This window comes from Thunnus albacares, chromosome 12, assembly GCF_914725855.1.
Source record: "Thunnus albacares chromosome 12, fThuAlb1.1, whole genome shotgun sequence".
Lineage (NCBI taxonomy): Eukaryota > Metazoa > Chordata > Actinopteri > Scombriformes > Scombridae > Thunnus > Thunnus albacares.
Window position 1 is genome coordinate 22,481,515 of NC_058117.1, and position 17,048 is coordinate 22,498,562.

At 37.5% G+C, this 17,048-nt stretch overlaps 1 protein-coding gene across 3 annotated transcripts in view; it reads left to right on the forward strand.

The window, feature by feature from the left end:
- LOC122994143 (collagen alpha-1(XI) chain-like) overlaps positions 1–12,289 on the forward strand; it is an 89,032-nt gene extending 76,743 nt beyond the window's left edge. For all 3 annotated transcript variants that reach the window (XM_044368678.1, XM_044368680.1, XM_044368679.1), the window contains 13 exons: positions 1,359–1,412; positions 5,044–5,151; positions 5,432–5,485; positions 5,865–5,918; positions 6,541–6,648; positions 7,164–7,217; positions 7,308–7,343; positions 7,432–7,485; positions 7,739–7,991; positions 8,291–8,403; positions 8,764–8,832; positions 9,200–9,433; positions 10,605–12,289. In XM_044368678.1, coding sequence (XP_044224613.1) covers positions 1,359–1,412; positions 5,044–5,151; positions 5,432–5,485; positions 5,865–5,918; positions 6,541–6,648; positions 7,164–7,217; positions 7,308–7,343; positions 7,432–7,485; positions 7,739–7,991; positions 8,291–8,403; positions 8,764–8,832; positions 9,200–9,433; positions 10,605–10,751 — 1,338 coding nt within the window. In that variant the 3' untranslated portion in view covers positions 10,752–12,289. The remainder of the gene's footprint in view (positions 1–1,358; positions 1,413–5,043; positions 5,152–5,431; positions 5,486–5,864; positions 5,919–6,540; positions 6,649–7,163; positions 7,218–7,307; positions 7,344–7,431; positions 7,486–7,738; positions 7,992–8,290; positions 8,404–8,763; positions 8,833–9,199; positions 9,434–10,604) is intronic.
- Positions 12,290–17,048: the final 4,759 nt, after the last annotated feature.

Below are 17,048 nucleotides of genomic sequence, written 5' to 3' on the forward strand. Positions count from 1 at the left end.
CGACCACCACCGCTGTCTCTCTCTCTCTCTCTCTCTCCGGGGAGGAGAGGCCAACTTTGAATGCTGTGTTTACAAACACCGACTGACAAATCCTGCATAGTATACCTTTAATGTAAACACCATATACATATTCAATAGAACTCTTGCATGTCATGAGGCTATACATAAACCCTGATTTTCTGTCTATGATCATTAATGGAGAGGAAGTAGTTAGTGAAGCCACATGGTGGATAGATCCTTATTACAGTTTTCTTCAGCATAGAGATTTCAAAATGTGATTAAAATAGTCTGTTGTGGCTGAAACACATTAATTTCTCAAGCTTATCATGACCACAGAGCCTGCGTGAAGATACAGTCCTGCACGTTGTTGGATAGAAGATGATCACTTGGTAGACAACAATATATGAGATAAAATGTGCACAAAAATATCTAACCGTGGTGGCGCTTCACTGCCAGAAATGTTAAAGTTTGTCTGTTAAGCATTAGGGACACTCATTTGCATGTTTTCAAAGCAATTCTGTGGCAATTATGTGACAATTATGTGTGAATTAAAATTCAGGCTTGGAAGGTTGATTATACATTTTAAACATGATGGTATGGTAAGCACTTTTTGGAATACAGAATTTGTATTCTAAGGGATAATATCCAGGAGACAGAGGCTATGGAACAAATTAGACCCCAGTTCCATGTCCATATTAATGGACTTTGCGATATGATTTTTCATCCTTCACCAAGGTAATTCTAGGTTAGTCTCTTTCCCAATATCTCTTCGAAATTGACTCAGGTTCGGTGCTCATTGATGCATGTGGCTGCTTGACTGCATTAGCACACATGCACGCACGGGTGCACACACACATGGATGGCCGCATACACACATACACACATCCACTAATGCACATACACAGTTGCCAGGGCTCATAACCTACATTGAAGACCGGTGGCTTTTGTTTGGTCTATTTGATTGTGGTTTCTAATGGTAAATGACAGCCCACTTACAAGGTTTTGACCAGAGGCTGTTTGGTGAAAATGCTGATGTGCTTTTAGCTCAGTGTGTTTAGAATGTAGGGCAGTTTGCTCTTACTGATGTTGCCTGGCCCTTCATAACCCTCTCTCTTTAAAAAGATTCAAGGTCAGATTATGCATCAGCCGAACAATTAGTATGTATATAACTGCTTCTTGTCAGCAAATGTCAGTTAATCGTCTCATACCCCCGTATATAGAATAATAACCTATTTTGTGTTCTTTTGAAAAGGTTTTGACATGAAGAAGTGTTGGTGCTTTAGTTAGTTTGATAATTCTGATATATTTGTATATTCATGTACAAAACAATAATTACATTTGACTGTTGTTCTTCTCAGGGTCCTGCTGGTAAAGCAGGTCAGGAGGGCAGACAAGGAGAAAAGGGATCCAAGGTAAGTTGTTAACTGTTTAGCTTCAACATTAATTTGTGTTTTACAAATTATGTAAATCTGATTTTTGCTGGGATCAAGGTTGGTTAATGTTATGGAAGCAAAGAAATGCCATAACAATTCAAATATCAAGTAAATGAATGTTGTAATTTAACCACCAATTAAGTTATGGCATTGAAATTACTTATTTGGAAAACCTGAATCTGAATGTATGTGGTTTGAATTCTCCAGTTTCTATTTTCCAGTAGGTAATTATAAGTTGTACAGTTTTTTTGTTTTGTTTGTTTGTTGTTTTCGGGTTCACAAATATCCAATATTCAAACAAATACATTCAAGATGCTCAAAATTCATGTCAAGTCAAAAAATTCAGTTGGACATCGGTCCTATCAGGTCATATTCTGTTAGTCATGTGATCTGAGAAAGAGAAGTTCAATGACTGTAAAAACACTGGACATTTTTTCTATCTCTATTTAGTATGTTTTTGAAACCAGTATTTAAATTTCAACATTAAATATACAGTAGTGGTTAAATTCTAAAATTAAGTATTAAGTGGCTTATACAATTCTAATTATAATAGCCTCTCTTTGCTTCCATAAATGGCTGCCAGACTTTGCTGCCTCGGGGCATCCGAGCCAAATTGAACAAAATGACTGTGAAGATAGATGTCCAGCAGATAAGCTAAAGGACAAAGCAACACCCATTCAAACTCTTTCCCTCTACAATCCTTCCCAGTTGTACATTGTATGTGTTTACCACAGATCCTGAATATTTGTAAAAATTGACAAATCAGTCTCACTGGAGAAGAAATGGGGTTTCTTGAGGCTATAAGTGAATCTGATTGCTTTGTTAAAATCCACAAGATGCTGGTGTTTGCACAGTAGGAGAGCATCAATCAGAAAAACAATAGAACAACAACAATAATAATAATAATAATAATAATAATAATAATAATAATAATAAACTTTATTTGTATAACACCTTTCATACAAGCGATGCAGCTTAAGGTGCTTTACAACAAAGAAATTGCAAGCACCAAGTGCTTCACATGAAAAAAGACATAAGATTAACATAAAAACATGTTAAAAAAAACATTAATTTAATATAAGATGGAAAATAAAACCCACTTAATAATAATGATAATAAAAATAAGATAAAGATAAAGTGAAAATAGAATACATAGAATACATAGGATGAAAGATAAAACCCACTGAATAATAATAATGAGAATATATAGTGAGAATAATAATGTTCCAAGGCATAATGGACCTTGTGCAACCTCAAAGCAGTTGTCATGTTCCTCGGATACAGGATCTCCAAGACTGACAAAACTTCCTCCCATTTATGTATGTTTTGAACCAGTTTAACACACAGTCAGAAAGACCAACCATTAAAGAAGACCAACCATCGATTAGGATATCATGGTCAATCGTATCAAACGCTGTGCTTAGGTCTAAGAGGATAAGAATTGAGAACTAATTTTCATCAGAGTTTAGTCTAAAATCGCTGATTATTTCAGTAAGAGCAGTTTCAGTGCTCTGGTATGCTCTAAAGCCTGACTGAAATTCCTCAGGGATATTATTTTCTTTGAGAAAGGAATTTATTTGCACTGAAACTATCTTTTTCAATTATCTTACTAATGAATGGAAGGTTGGATATCGACCTATAGCTTGTCAGTGCATTACCATATATAGTAAGGGCTTTACAGCACCTCTTTTGAAGGCATCCGAGAAGATTCCTCTTTGAAGAGATGTTATTTATAATCTTCAGGACATGATTTGAAACACTGTTGAACACCTTAAAAAATGCTGTAGGTACATGGTCAACACATAAGGAGGAGGAGTTACATTCAGTGACAGTCTTGCAAAGCTCCGTTAATTTAATACAGGTGAATTTTCCGACTGTTACATCATTTTTTACAGGATTTGCTGAGATCATCGGTGTTTACGTCAGCTCTAATTGAAGTTATTTTGTTACTGAAGAGCAATGAAGAGCAATTTTGATGCAGAGAGTTGTGGGAGGTCGAGGGCAGTGTGGAGTAGCTGGGCAATAGTGGAAAATAATATTATTGAGTTCCCAGTTTTTCTGTAATAATCTTGGAAAAGTAATCCTTTCCTGCCAGACATATTGCTTTTTTATTGGCAGTCATGGCTTCTTTGTATACAGTATATTAAAGTGAACTGTGAGTCTAGTTTTCCTCCATTTTCTTTCAGCTGCCTGACAGATCCTCTTGATCTCTTTAACACTGTTATTGTTTAACCATGGGGAGATTCTGTCAGTCATCTTCTTTTTAACCTTTAGCGGAGCAGCACTATTTAAAGCAGATGACAAGTTATTGTTGAAACTTTCAACCATGTCATTTAAAGAGCAGTCATAACTGTATGGCTCAAATGATCTCATAATATTAGAGAACTTTACTTCAGCTTTGCCAGCTAGGAATCTCTTTTGAACCAAAAATTCCCTTTTAGTCTTTGTGTAGATTAGGTTGGCATCAAAAACACAGCGATGGTCAGAAATAGGTTATTCAAATACTGAAACATTATCCCATATAATTGTTTTGTTATGTTACTAAGTCTAGGGTGTTACAATGCTGATGAGTGGTTTCATTTACATATTGGATGAGTTCAAAGCTGTCCAGTATATTTATAAGCTCCATAGCTTTAGGGTCATTCTTTTTGTTAATCTGAATATTCAAGTCTCCATTCAGGATTAACCCATCATATCTAGTGATACCAAGTGAGATCAGCTCTGAGAATTCCAGTAGGAATAGTGCTGAATATCCTGGTGGCCGATATAATGTAAAGATGAGTACTTAGACTTCTGCTTTGAGTTCAAGAGCAAGATATTCAAACAATGTAAATTCACCTAGGTCAATGTCATTACACACAAACTGTGTTGAGAAAACGGCTGCAATCCCTCCTCCTTTCCTGTTTTGTCTGACTGACTGATAAATATTATAGATTAGAGGACAAGCCTCTGTCAGTGTTACTATACCATTAAGCCTGAGAAATAGTTTGTCTCCAAATCAGATGGTTCAAAGTAAAGCACAAATAGAAAAAACCTGACAAATTTCAGACATAGCCTCGCTCTTGCTTTTGTTCTTTATCGTTCTCCATCTTTCTCATTTACACATGCTGGCATGCACACACTGTTGCACAGACACACACACACATACAGGAAGTGCATATTCTATCCACATTGAGGTAAAGGATTAGAGTTGATTTGATGGAGACAAGACAAAGCCTGTGTGGTGATCCTACAGTGTCAAATCCAGGCCTAATTAGTTGTCAGAACAATTTAATCCCCTCTTCCTATCATCCTAGTTGATATGACATCTCTGGAACTTCAATACATAGAAACTGACTGTTCTTGTGGGACAATAGATGAAATCTGGTAGCATTTGATCTGTTTGGATGTTGCAAATCCTCAAATCCCTCCATTCTGTGTTTTTTTTTTTTTTTTTTAAAGAAAACATTGCAGAATATCGAACAATGTGACTCAAATACAATATTGCTTCAATTATCAAGCTGGATAAAGGTCTTGTCATCACTTGTGCAGAGACATATTTGACATTCAGTCTAACACGCATAGTGCACCATGTGTGATCAATTGTTAATTTCTTTTTTTTTTTTCACAGGGAGAAGCTGGAGCAGAGGGGCCTGTTGGGAAAACTGGACCTGTGGGACCACAGGGGCCCTCTGGAAAGCCTGGCCCTGAGGGTCTGCGTGGAATTCCTGGCCCTGTTGTGAGTAGATTTTTGATGATGAATGTCTGGCACTGTGGAAAGCAATGACACATCTCAGAACTTCAGGTGGTGAATACATTCAGGTTTATGGAATAATTATGTGATTGAGAAAGTACTAATATAGTTAAACTATATATGTATTAAACCTTTAGCACCACAGATATATTTAGAATGTGTTGTAACATGAAATGCAAAGTTCAGTACCTCTAAAATCTAGATTTAAATCATTCTAATGCCTCAGCCAAATACTTTTATGAAACATTTTTTTCTCTCATTTTAGGGTGAGCAAGGACTCCCTGGTGCGTCTGGAAAAGATGGACCTCCTGGACCTATTGTAAGACATATGCTTCCACTTCCCACCCAGTAAAATACTGTCACAGATGTAGTTGTTGAATAAGTCAAAAAATATGTGGAATGTATGATACTGCAGCACTGCTGGCCCACCCCTTGTTTAAAAACATCTGTATGTTTCATGCCTTTTACCTATCAGATGACGTATGAATTGGTCATCTTAAAGAGAATGCCTTCTATGGTACAATAAACCAGTTTTTGGTCTGATAATTTGTTTATAGCAGCTATTTGCAGTACCTCTGCAGGGTAGATACAGAATAGTCACCATGAATGCACCGTTCTGCAATAGCTGTCTCTGTAAAATAATCTGAATTCATTTCACTGTCATTTATGCTTGACAAACTGATTCTCTACCTCCACAGGGACCCCCTGGACTTCCTGGTATGAAAGGTGACTCTGGATCCAAGGGAGAGAAGGCAAGACATTATTACGATGCTAATCTCAAATTGCTTTATTGTGTATTTCTCATATCTGCTTATGCACCTTATCTGGAGCTTCCAAAGTAAGCAACGTACCCAGGCCTATTGCCTCTATCTCTTTGTTCACACTCTCCCAGTAAGATGAAAAAAGGTTTTGCTCTATGAGGAGTTTTCACAAAGTGATTTAATGCAGTGGATGAATATGTATAAGTCCAATAATATCATCTTTGTAATGGTCATTGGTTTAATGCCAGCATGCAGTAGTCAAATGGGATAGAAGCAGATGGCCATAACTGCCTAGCAGCAGGTGCTGAGACAGAACGCCATTGTTAAATATGACGACCACTATAAACATACTAATTATTTATAGGCAGAACCAAGAAAGTATTGAGGTCGTCTGGCCAGGCATTGTGCATAAACTTGCAGCTGAATTTGCATATTTGTTTCACTGCCTTCATTTTCTTAGGGTGATAAATGGACAGACATTAAACTTTAGTATATATGAAAATTACTTGTTGTCAAATGGATAATTAGTACAAATATTTTTTTGTTCTCTAAATTTATTTCAATGTTTTTGTCTCACGTTTTGTTTCTTTATTTTCTTCTCTTCCTCCTCCAGGGTCATCCTGGTCTAATTGGTCTGATTGGACCCCCTGGTGAACATGGAGAGAAGGGAGACAGAGGATTGCCTGGACCTCAGGGTACTGCAGGTGGCAAGGGTGATCCTGTAAGTCAGTATCTGTGCCAGGCACAGTGTGCTCTCTATTATCTCTTTAAGAATGTGAATCTCATCAAAGTCATAGAGCTACATAAATGTATATATAGTAAGTGTGTCTTCCCTGGAGTTAGAGCTGAGATTAGCAAAACCACCAACACTAAAAACATTGATTGTTTGCCTGGCCTGCACTGGATTAAGGCCAAAATTGATATCTATATTTGAGAGTTTTAAAAAATCTGATAACAATGTATATCAGCTGTAATCCGTTTTTAACATCCACACACATAGAATCCACAAACAAATTTTTAATAACAATCTTGTTTAGTTTTTTAAAGAATGCTTTTTATCGATGTAGCTATACTTGAATTATTTTTAACTTATCAGCCAATATATACATTGATACCGATGTATCTGCAGTATGCTAATAACAGTCCATATATCGCCCCAGCTGATCTATTGGTATAGCTCTAATTGTTACTATAAGATGTTATTGCATTCTGATGTAATTTATTTTCTGTTATAAGGGTGCTGGTGGTCTCCAAGGTCCTCTCGGCCCTCCCGGTCCTCCTGGTATTCCTGTAAGTTTCACTTCTTGTTTAATTTTTTCACTCTGTTACATCATGATTGTTGTTGGTCTCTAAATGTTCATCTCTTTGTGTTGTTAACAGGGCGCTCATGGACAGAAAGGTTCTAAGGGATCAGTTGTAAGTTATGATTTTGTTCTTTTTAATGTTATAATAACATTAATTTCCCACTATGTGATTCATGAGAAGCTGTTTTGTTTTCTGTCAGGGTACACCAGGTCAGAAGGGAGACACTGGATTGATTGGACCACCTGGACCACCTGTAAGTTAATTTTTAATTGCACTTGTTCAATCTAAGTACATCTATCCAAATATTAACATATGACTATGTACATTATAAGAATTCTTTAATTATGAGTTAACAATGGCATTATGGTTAGAAAATACTGTACTGATCATGTAAACTCTTCTACCCTGGAAAGCTTGGGGTGTTGACTCATAGAATTATCCTTTAATAAATACTTATCATTAGCAATAATCTACTTTGGCTATGACCTTCCTCTTCCGTGCTACAGGGTCCACCTGGTGATGTCATCCAGCCGCTACCCATGCAGCAGGTTACCAGAAAGACCAGGCGGCAGGCTGACATGCAGGGAGATGAGGGGTTGGCAGACTACGGCATGGCCATGGAAGGAATGGGGGATGTCTTTGGATCCCTCAACAACCTCAAACAGGACATCGAGCGCATGAAGTTCCCCCTGGGCACCCAAGACAATCCTGCCAGGACCTGCAATGACCTGCACCTCAGCCAGCCTGAATTCCCAGATGGTAGGATGGAGACAGCGTTGACCTTCGTAGTATTAACAATGGGAGCATTTAGTTTCAGTTGTAGTACTTTAAACACTGTAAACATATGGGTCAGGTGTAAATATACAAATCCTAACTTTTGCCTCGATAGAAACAAACTGTTTTTAACCTCTTTAAAGACATTCTCCTCAGTGGAAATCTGTCTTGCCCAGGATGATATAAACATTAAACAAGAGCAGTAGTATAAACTTCAGACAAGGGCAAAGCAGTGCTTTATACCACTGTCCTGGCTATATCTCACAGCTGTGTTTCTCTCCCAGGTGAATACTGGATTGATCCAAACCAGGGCTGCATAGGAGACTCCATCAAAGTGTTCTGTAACTTCACAGCAGGTGGAGAAACGTGCATCTACCCAGATAAGAAATCCACAGGAGTAAGTACAACACCTGAATCAAATGGTATTTGCATTTTTTTGTTGTTGTTGTTGTTTTAAACTGCTACCAAATTATTTGGGGGCAGCTTGCCAGTAAATGCTGTTAAAGGCAGAGAGCCAATGTGACTGTGACAGAAAATAATTCAATGTACTGTTTTGACAAAATGGCAAAGAATCTGCTTTCTGCTCAGATGATCCAGTAAACTCCAACTATTGAGATCATTCAATAAGGTTAAAAAACCTATAGGGGGTTTTTCAGCTATTTAACTAATGTCTGTGTGCAGCCATACATGCACTAGTGACATGTGAAAAGCTCTCTATTTGTCATTAATTGAATTATTTGCTTGTTCTTTATTGTAGGTTAGAATATCTAACTGGCCCAAGGAGGCTCCAGGTTCATGGTTCAGTGAATTTAAACGTGGCAAAATTGTAAGTCATCCCACAAACTTCTTATTTTCATTTTCTATTATCTCCCAGTAGTAATTCACATCCTTTTTACTCCTTTATCACTTTGTTTCATTTATAGTATCTCTTTCCAAACATTGTCTCGCCTTCCTCTGTGATACATCTCCCTCCTTTACCCTTCTCATCACTCCTTTTCTTAATTTTCTTTTTGTTACACTCTTTTTTCCATCCCCCTCCATCTTTTCTGTTCTTTCTTTCCACATTCCCTTGTTTACACTCCATCAATTTATTTACCTACTCTCTAATTTCTTTCTCCTCATTTCTCTTCCCCACATCTTCTTTCCTCTAACTGCTTCTCCCTCCGTTTGACTTTCTCTCCATCTGCCCCCAGTTGAACTACGTTGACATGGAAGAAAACACCATCAACACAGTGCAGATGACCTTCCTGAAGTTGCTGAGCTCCTCGGCACGGCAGAACTTCACCTACATTTGCCATCAGTCTGTGGCGTGGTACGACGCCAAGGCTGACAACTACGACAAGGCACTGCGCTTCCTGGGCTCCAACGATGAGGAGATGTCTTACGACAATAATCCCTTCATCAAGCCGCTGATTGACGGCTGCTCGGTAAACACTCATCTTCTAACTTTCAGTTTGCAATTAAACTTCTTCTAAATCCCATGAAATCCGAATAATCCTCATAAATATGTAGACTATGCTGAGACTGTCAACAGAAAGAATGTCCAAAACTGTAAAGATTAAATCAGCTATTGGGAAACATCTGTTGTGTTGTCCGATTAAAAGTTCAACTATGTAAACAGGTAGTCCCTGCAGCATCACAGGTTATCATATCAGTTCCCAAAACATTTTTTATGGGGCAAGTGATATATTAAAATATGAAATGTCAATTAAAATCTTCCCAGATAAGATCATTATTAAACAGTGTTTTGAAGTGTGAGGTCAGATATGTCAACCATATCACATTACATCCTTTTCATCGAAACAGGTCATATGTAGAACGTTAGTTTTGTCCATCGGTGCAGCAGTTACACCTGGCAGTTAGTAGTTGTAAATTTTAATAACTTATCTTCACATAAGAGCTAGTTTCTGTAGTAAAACCTGTTTTAATTTAGTGATGCAGAAATCTCCACTTAGTAAACACAGACCATGATCGGGTACAGACCAATAGGACTGAGGGATCAAGTATAGCTTCAGATTTTTGGTTAAAAAAAAGCATAGACAGTTCCTCATCAGTTTTGAATTTCTAAATTAAGTGTTATATGTTTTCTAATTAATATGATAAAGTCTATGGTAGATGCTTTGTTTTGGTTGATTGAATGACAGTTTGGACTTAGTAGATTTGAAGCTGCACAGTATTGTTTTAAGACAGATATAGTATGGCTGCATCTGGTGAATATTTTTATTATTGAGTAATTTGTTAATTTTTCTTCGATTAATTGGTTAATTGTTCAGTCTATAAAATGTTTTTTGTTGTTGTTTTTTAAATAGCCTATTATCATATTCCAGAGCTTAAACTGACATCTTCAACTCCTTTGTTTTGTTAAATTAACCTTCAGAGACCGAAAATGTTTCAATTTACAATGAAATAAAACTTAGAAAAGTAGCAAATCATCACATTTGAAATATGCCTGTAAGGCATATTTGCTCAACAATAATAATAATAATAATAAAAGAGAAAATCTGTGCTTTTCTGACTGATTATCATATAAGTCCTTTCATTTAACGCTTTCCCAACTCACTAGATTCGTGTCTTCTCATGTGCTCTTTCTGTTTGCAGGTGAAGCAGGGCTATTCAAAGACGGTAATGGAGATCAACACCCCCCGCATCGACCAGTTGCCCATCATTGACGTCATGCTGAATGACTTTGGGGACTCCAACCAGAGGTTTGGCTTCGAGGTCGGCTCTGTCTGTTTCCTTGGCTAGACACGCCCCTACTCCCCGCTGATAGACAGGGTCAGAGGGTACATATTAACACCCACATGCTGAGATCCGACAACCTTTACCTTCTCTCCCCGCGAAGCGAAACCTGTGTTTTCTTTTGTTGCCAAGAAGATCCACTCAAGCCCGGAGAAGAAGCGTGCCCCCAGGCCCTGTCATGAAAGCGCTGACCAGGGGAAACTACTCCTCGCCCTTGTAGGGCCAGTACCACATGACTTTAACTTAGTAACGGGAGTGACATCAGGAAAAGGACATTTGATGCCGTGGCGGACAGTGGCGTACTTTCAGCAACAGAGAGAGGATCCACTCACCCCAAGCCCCATCCTCCCTTGTCCTTCCCCTCCCACCAAGACTCCCTCTCTGGATGCTCCAGGTGCTGCTCTGAATACAACCACAGAGGTGTTTTTGTGCAGAATCACAAAACACTCAAGGTGCTACAAAAAGTGCTTTTTGATAAAACTGTAATTATTATTATTATTTTGTACAATATTGTTCCTTTCCGAATCCACTCTAAAAACTTGCATGTGCCCCAGCTCTTAAAGTTTAAATGAATATTTGGTAAACTATATAGAAATAAATCCTATAAATATGTTTGACATCTGTTTAGAAACAAATTTGAGGAGAAATATCATGTCCTTTGAAAACAATTAGGACATAGATTTGACAAAAGTTCCAATTTGTAAGTATAAAATAATCCTTTTGTAAATAATATAACTTTCAATATTTGACTTTTATGAGAACAAACAAAACTGGATAATGACACCTAACTCAAAAAGCATTTTGTCTTTTTTTTCATCACATACTATTTGGTATGCCCATTAGGAAATCAAGCCATAAAAAATGAGATAGTAATATAAATATTGTAATAAAAGGGATTATTTTTCCAGACAGACTCTATTCATTCAGATCTCATACCTCAATTTCTTTCAAATTTGTGGACATATTTGGCTGTTAAACCATGTTTATATCTTGATTACACTATTAAGTGTATACAGTATTTGTTGTGGCAAACCTACAAAGAAAAAAGATTTTTGTGTTGTTAATTTTTTTTTTCTTATAAATTCACAAAAAAAACCCTGTTGATTCTTTTCTTTGTAACAGTGAACACAATGTTTTCATGTGCCTTGAATTGTTCATTCAAAAATATTAAAACTGGATTCTGAAAAATGTTGGGTTGAACGTCTGTATTGTTGGCTATTTGAGTGCAGAAATGATTAGTGCTCTTTTTGTTACTCCACGCTGCCTTATACATAGTACTTTCCTTCGCCATGATAATTTAAGATTAGGAGGATTAGTGGTTCCAAGTGTTTGGGTTCATGTGATTGATTCTGCTGAGCCCAGCTTTGATCTCTTCCAGTTTCTGACTCAGATTTGACTTTGATCAAGATCTGTTTGCATCTCCACCTCCTTATCTTAAAGCAATGATAGCAAAGACTTCAGAGCCGCTTTCAAACCTGTGTAATTACAGTATGTTTACATCCTATGTACAACTGAAATAAATGTTTGGTGCTTTGCCAAATGCACATTGCAATGGTTTGCATTCACTTATAGATTATGCTGCATCTATGATAGAGGGTCATACAGTGTATGTTTGTTGAAATCATATGTACCAACACTGAATGACAACAATATTCTCCAGCCTGTTTTGGGCTTCCTAGTTGCACTACTGTCTTGTTGACTTTACCACTCTTTCCTTAAAAACTGCCCTGTTTTCAGACTAATTATCACACATTACTGATTTTCTATTTTGACTACAATCAGAAACTGCATGCTATCTGTGAGTTTGAGTGAACAGATCAGCATTCAGTTCGATTCAAGACAACCACCCAAACTTACACATTTCTGCGACCTCACTGATCAAGTTATATCAATCAAACAACATGTTGTGTCATTTCAGGGGCATTTCTTTATCTATTCAGTCAAATGTATCCACATAAAGACAAAGAGCGGGCTTTTTTACATTTCATATTTTATTGTTTCATGTGACTCCTCGATTTCCTGTGAAATGAAATGGTTACAGGTATCACATAGAGTGTAATTTACTACATAATCCACGTAATGTTGACACAGTAATATCCCACAGAGCTTTTGCCCATGCTGCAGAGGTGTCTCCAGCAAATGCAAATTGACAGTAATTACCTTTTCTTCCCAGGGAGTTTGTCAGTTTAATTGTGGCGAGTATGACGGACCAGATTACATTTATGATAATGAAGCATGTAAACCTTGGGATAGATTTTACAAAATAGACATTACACAGCAGTGAATGTCATTCTCCATTACTTCAAAAAGAGTAAAACAAAAACAGTATGTGACTTCATGTAGCACGGTAATTCCTTTTTAAAAGCTTTACGCACAGTTTTAGACAAAATAAGGGCTACCTTAAGGCCCCCAAAATGACTTAATCATTGAGATGCTTGTGTTTTGTGGGTAAATATTCAAAATTTAAAAATAGCAACAAAGCAATGATTTCTCCATCTGCTGAGGATTACTTTTAACACTCCTTTTTGGCCCAGAGCAGGACCTTCTCCACCCTTTAAAATTTCAAGACACATCTATAAAAAAAAATGACTAAAAAATAAAACACTCTGTTCATTTCTACATGTTTATGACCATTGTGCAAACGTGTCATGGCAGGCAAAGTGTTATTAACCTGCCAAATGTAACAACGCAATTTTGCCTGCCATGAACCTGTATATGTTCCCCATTGATAATGTTAAGTTGTCAGAACAGAGATCCTTACAAAAGACTGTTCATGTTTCAACAAAAGTGGCATTATAATGAAAATAACAGCTATTGACAACAGTCATGAACATACAATTTTAATCACACTCATGGCATTTTGTGCAGCACAACATGACGCTTTTATATAAAACCACTGGACTTTACCTATTGTTGTGAGACTCATCCAGTGTGCCATGAACAGGTCTGCTAGCTGATTTCTGCTCACACGAATAAAGCTTCACTTTTTGACAAATCTTTGACATCATAAGAGACCTTGGTTGTAGCTGACATGCAGTACAGCATTACAAAGACTACTGTGCTCAGTCAGTTACCGGTGGTAAAATAAAATATACAAATCTCTATTTATTTTCAGTTAAAAGCACATAAATAGTCAAATAAACAATCTTATAGCATCGTTATCTGCCAGGCTTCGGCAATGCTTTTAACCTACATACAGAAAAACAATTTGACTTTTGTGAGGTCTGTTTAGCTTTGGCTGTCTGCACACAATCCCAAACTGTTTTCATTTTGCTGCATGAATCATTACATCTGTTAGTAGAGCTCTCTGTGTAAAAAACCTCTTGAACCTGAATACTGTCATCATGTTTTGTTCAGTGGAAGCACATGGTGATGAGTAATAAGTTGTGCGTGCCTGACAGTTTTGATGGGCTGTCATCTTTCATTTTTTTAAATTACAGTAATAAAAGGCCATCTGTTTTTAGAGATAGATAGATAGATAGATAGATAGATAGATAGATAGATAGATAGATAGATAGATAGATAGATAGATAGATAGATAGGTAGGTAGATAGATAGATAGATAGATAGATAGATAGACTTTATTGATCCCAAATTGGGAAAGTTTTGTGTTGCAGCAGCAGGTTATCCAGGCATTGCATGGGAACAGTAAGTAAGGTAAGGGGTTTCTTGCTCATTATACCTATATATAACCTAACATAACAACTCCAAACCCATGCCTAGACACAGCTAGTCACAGCCGATCTGCTGGGACACCCATTTTGGTCAACATGTCTCTATATTCTATATTCTGTCCAAACTCCAGGGCTGCTGTGGGCTACAGTCACATCTGATGAGAGGCAGTTTCCAAAGAAGAGAGAAAACAGGGGAGAAGATTTTTTTCTCTATAGCCTGCTGTAGAAGTGTCAAAGTCCCTCCACTATTCTTTCAAATTCTCTCCTCCAATTTAATCCTTTCCAGGGTCATGAAGGGCTGCACCCTATCACAGCATGACTTAAGGCTGAGGACAAGAAAGCACCGTGGAAAGTTTCCACTCTGTTTGAGGATTAACATAGAGAGACAGACAATCAAATGTAAGGCAATGGACAATTCAGTGTCTAGTTCTCCTTACTTGGGTGGTTTTAAATCGGAGGAAATGCCCGAAGAAGCCCACACATACATACATTCACACACACACACATATAAATACAAAGCAGATAGACTGGAACACCTCTCCACACTTATTCTTTTATAATTGTACATGGTGATTCTCTCCATATCAATATATGAAATGTGCTCCAGGTCATGTTGTACTAATGTTAGCATAATTTTTCTCCTAGGTGCCGCTAAGATTGAGATGACAACTTTCCATTGTTCTGAGTGTCTGTCATCAGGATAGCCTTACATTGAACTGTTATAGTGCTACTTTAACACAATGGTTCTCAAACTTTTTCACATCAAGGACCCCTAAACTGACACAAATTAGACCACAGACCCCCATTTGATAAGATTTTGACCCAGGGTCTCCCATCTGATGACATATTTGCTTTTAGATGCTTTATTACAGAAAGTGTATGAAACCCGTGACCAAAATAGTCATACATTCTGTCATTGTTTTCTTTATGGATGGAATTATAGTGAAAATGAATTATTCCACTTTTTGCTGGGGAACCCCTGCAACCTCCTTAAGGAGAACCACTGCTAGAAATTTTACTCTGTGGATTGCTGGTTTAAAAACTCTCAGACAAATGGGGGCAAAATCTGGGCAGCTAAGTGTCAACAAGCCGCTCTCAACAAAGGTACTTACCTCCAACTGCTTCAGCAGAACTGCTTAGAGACCAAGAGAAAACTTTTTTTTTTGTACTTGAAAGATCCCGGGTGTGACAGTTTGTAAATGAAGCAAAAGAGAGAAAAGAACAAGCATAGCCTACACACTCCTAGATAAAGGAAGATAAAATTACTTGTTTAAAATCGCCAACACCATGTAATTTTCAGCTATTTGGAGAGGAACACTATTGACTGGTGTCTCTTTTGTTGCAAGATAATTGCTTGTTCTCTCTGTTGATATTTTCTTGAAAGAATTCCTACAGCAACAAAATATCTGCTATGTTTACAACATTAACATTTTTCAGAAGTCTATTGATTTTTTTTTCACCGCTTCAGTAAATACATTTTGAAAGTGTATTTGAACTGCAAAATATACTTGGACTCATCATATGTCATAGCCAATTTGAACTGGATTGAGCCACAAAGCAAGCAGCAGCCACCTTTATTGCTGGAGAGAATCTCATCAGGAATGCAGGTCATGGCTTACAAAAAACCCTTTGTTCAAGTGCGCCAAGAAACTTCTGTCTCCTTCTCCTGTCAAAGACACTCCTTGAGTTCAAGTATTCCCTGTTCAAACAGTTCCACTGGGAACCACTCCAGCACTACAGTGCTTCATTTCCCGACCCATCACCTCATCCATACCTGCTGCTGACTGCTGATCTGAAGGGGCCTTGGAGACACCCCTAGTCCTCAGGTCTCAGGTTTATACTAGTTGTACTTACATTAGCATTGCCTTGACTGGCCAAATCCTTTACATCCTTTTGTCTCACTTGCTGCTTTTCCACTATCTTAACAAAGACAAGAAGAAAAATCTGTCCGTTTTCCTTGTAAAAGGTGAAAACATTGATTGGCAACAAGGTGGAAGGCCTTCCCGCTGGGATGAAGGTGACTCCTGCAGTCAAGGACATGCTGTTGCTGCGGCCTGTGAATAGCCCGTACTCTAGGGGTAAGTCTGAATGGCAATCCAAGTTCAGAGGCCATGGCTCAGGCCCATGTCAAGAGCTCTTTGGGTGAAGGATTTTTCAGGTAAATCAGAGATGAGAAAAATGTTCAAATCTATCTACCAATCAAGAATTTTGTTAATTGACACTAAATTGTCACACCCTCTTTTACTAAACATTTGATAGCATAATATCTAAACCAGCTGATACACTGACAGTGTTTTTGTGGACTGGGTCATCTCGTTATCATTATATAAACGTATGATATTACTGATGTTTTACTCATATGTTTTTCCCTCCAAATGATTGTATAGTATTATTAAAGTCATCTCTTCAAATGCTGAAGAAAATGGTGCAGAGAAATGAGATCAATGACGAACTTAAACAGCTTTAAGCATTTTTCTTTTTTCAAAATATATTTCCAGTCTTACTTCAAAACAGAAAATGTCTTAAGGTTTATGTTCAGACAAAAATTTGCCAGTGGTCTCTTATTAATCTCAACTGAAGTGAAGCAGCTTGAGCATGAAAGCTGAATAAACAGCCGTGTGTCTTGCTC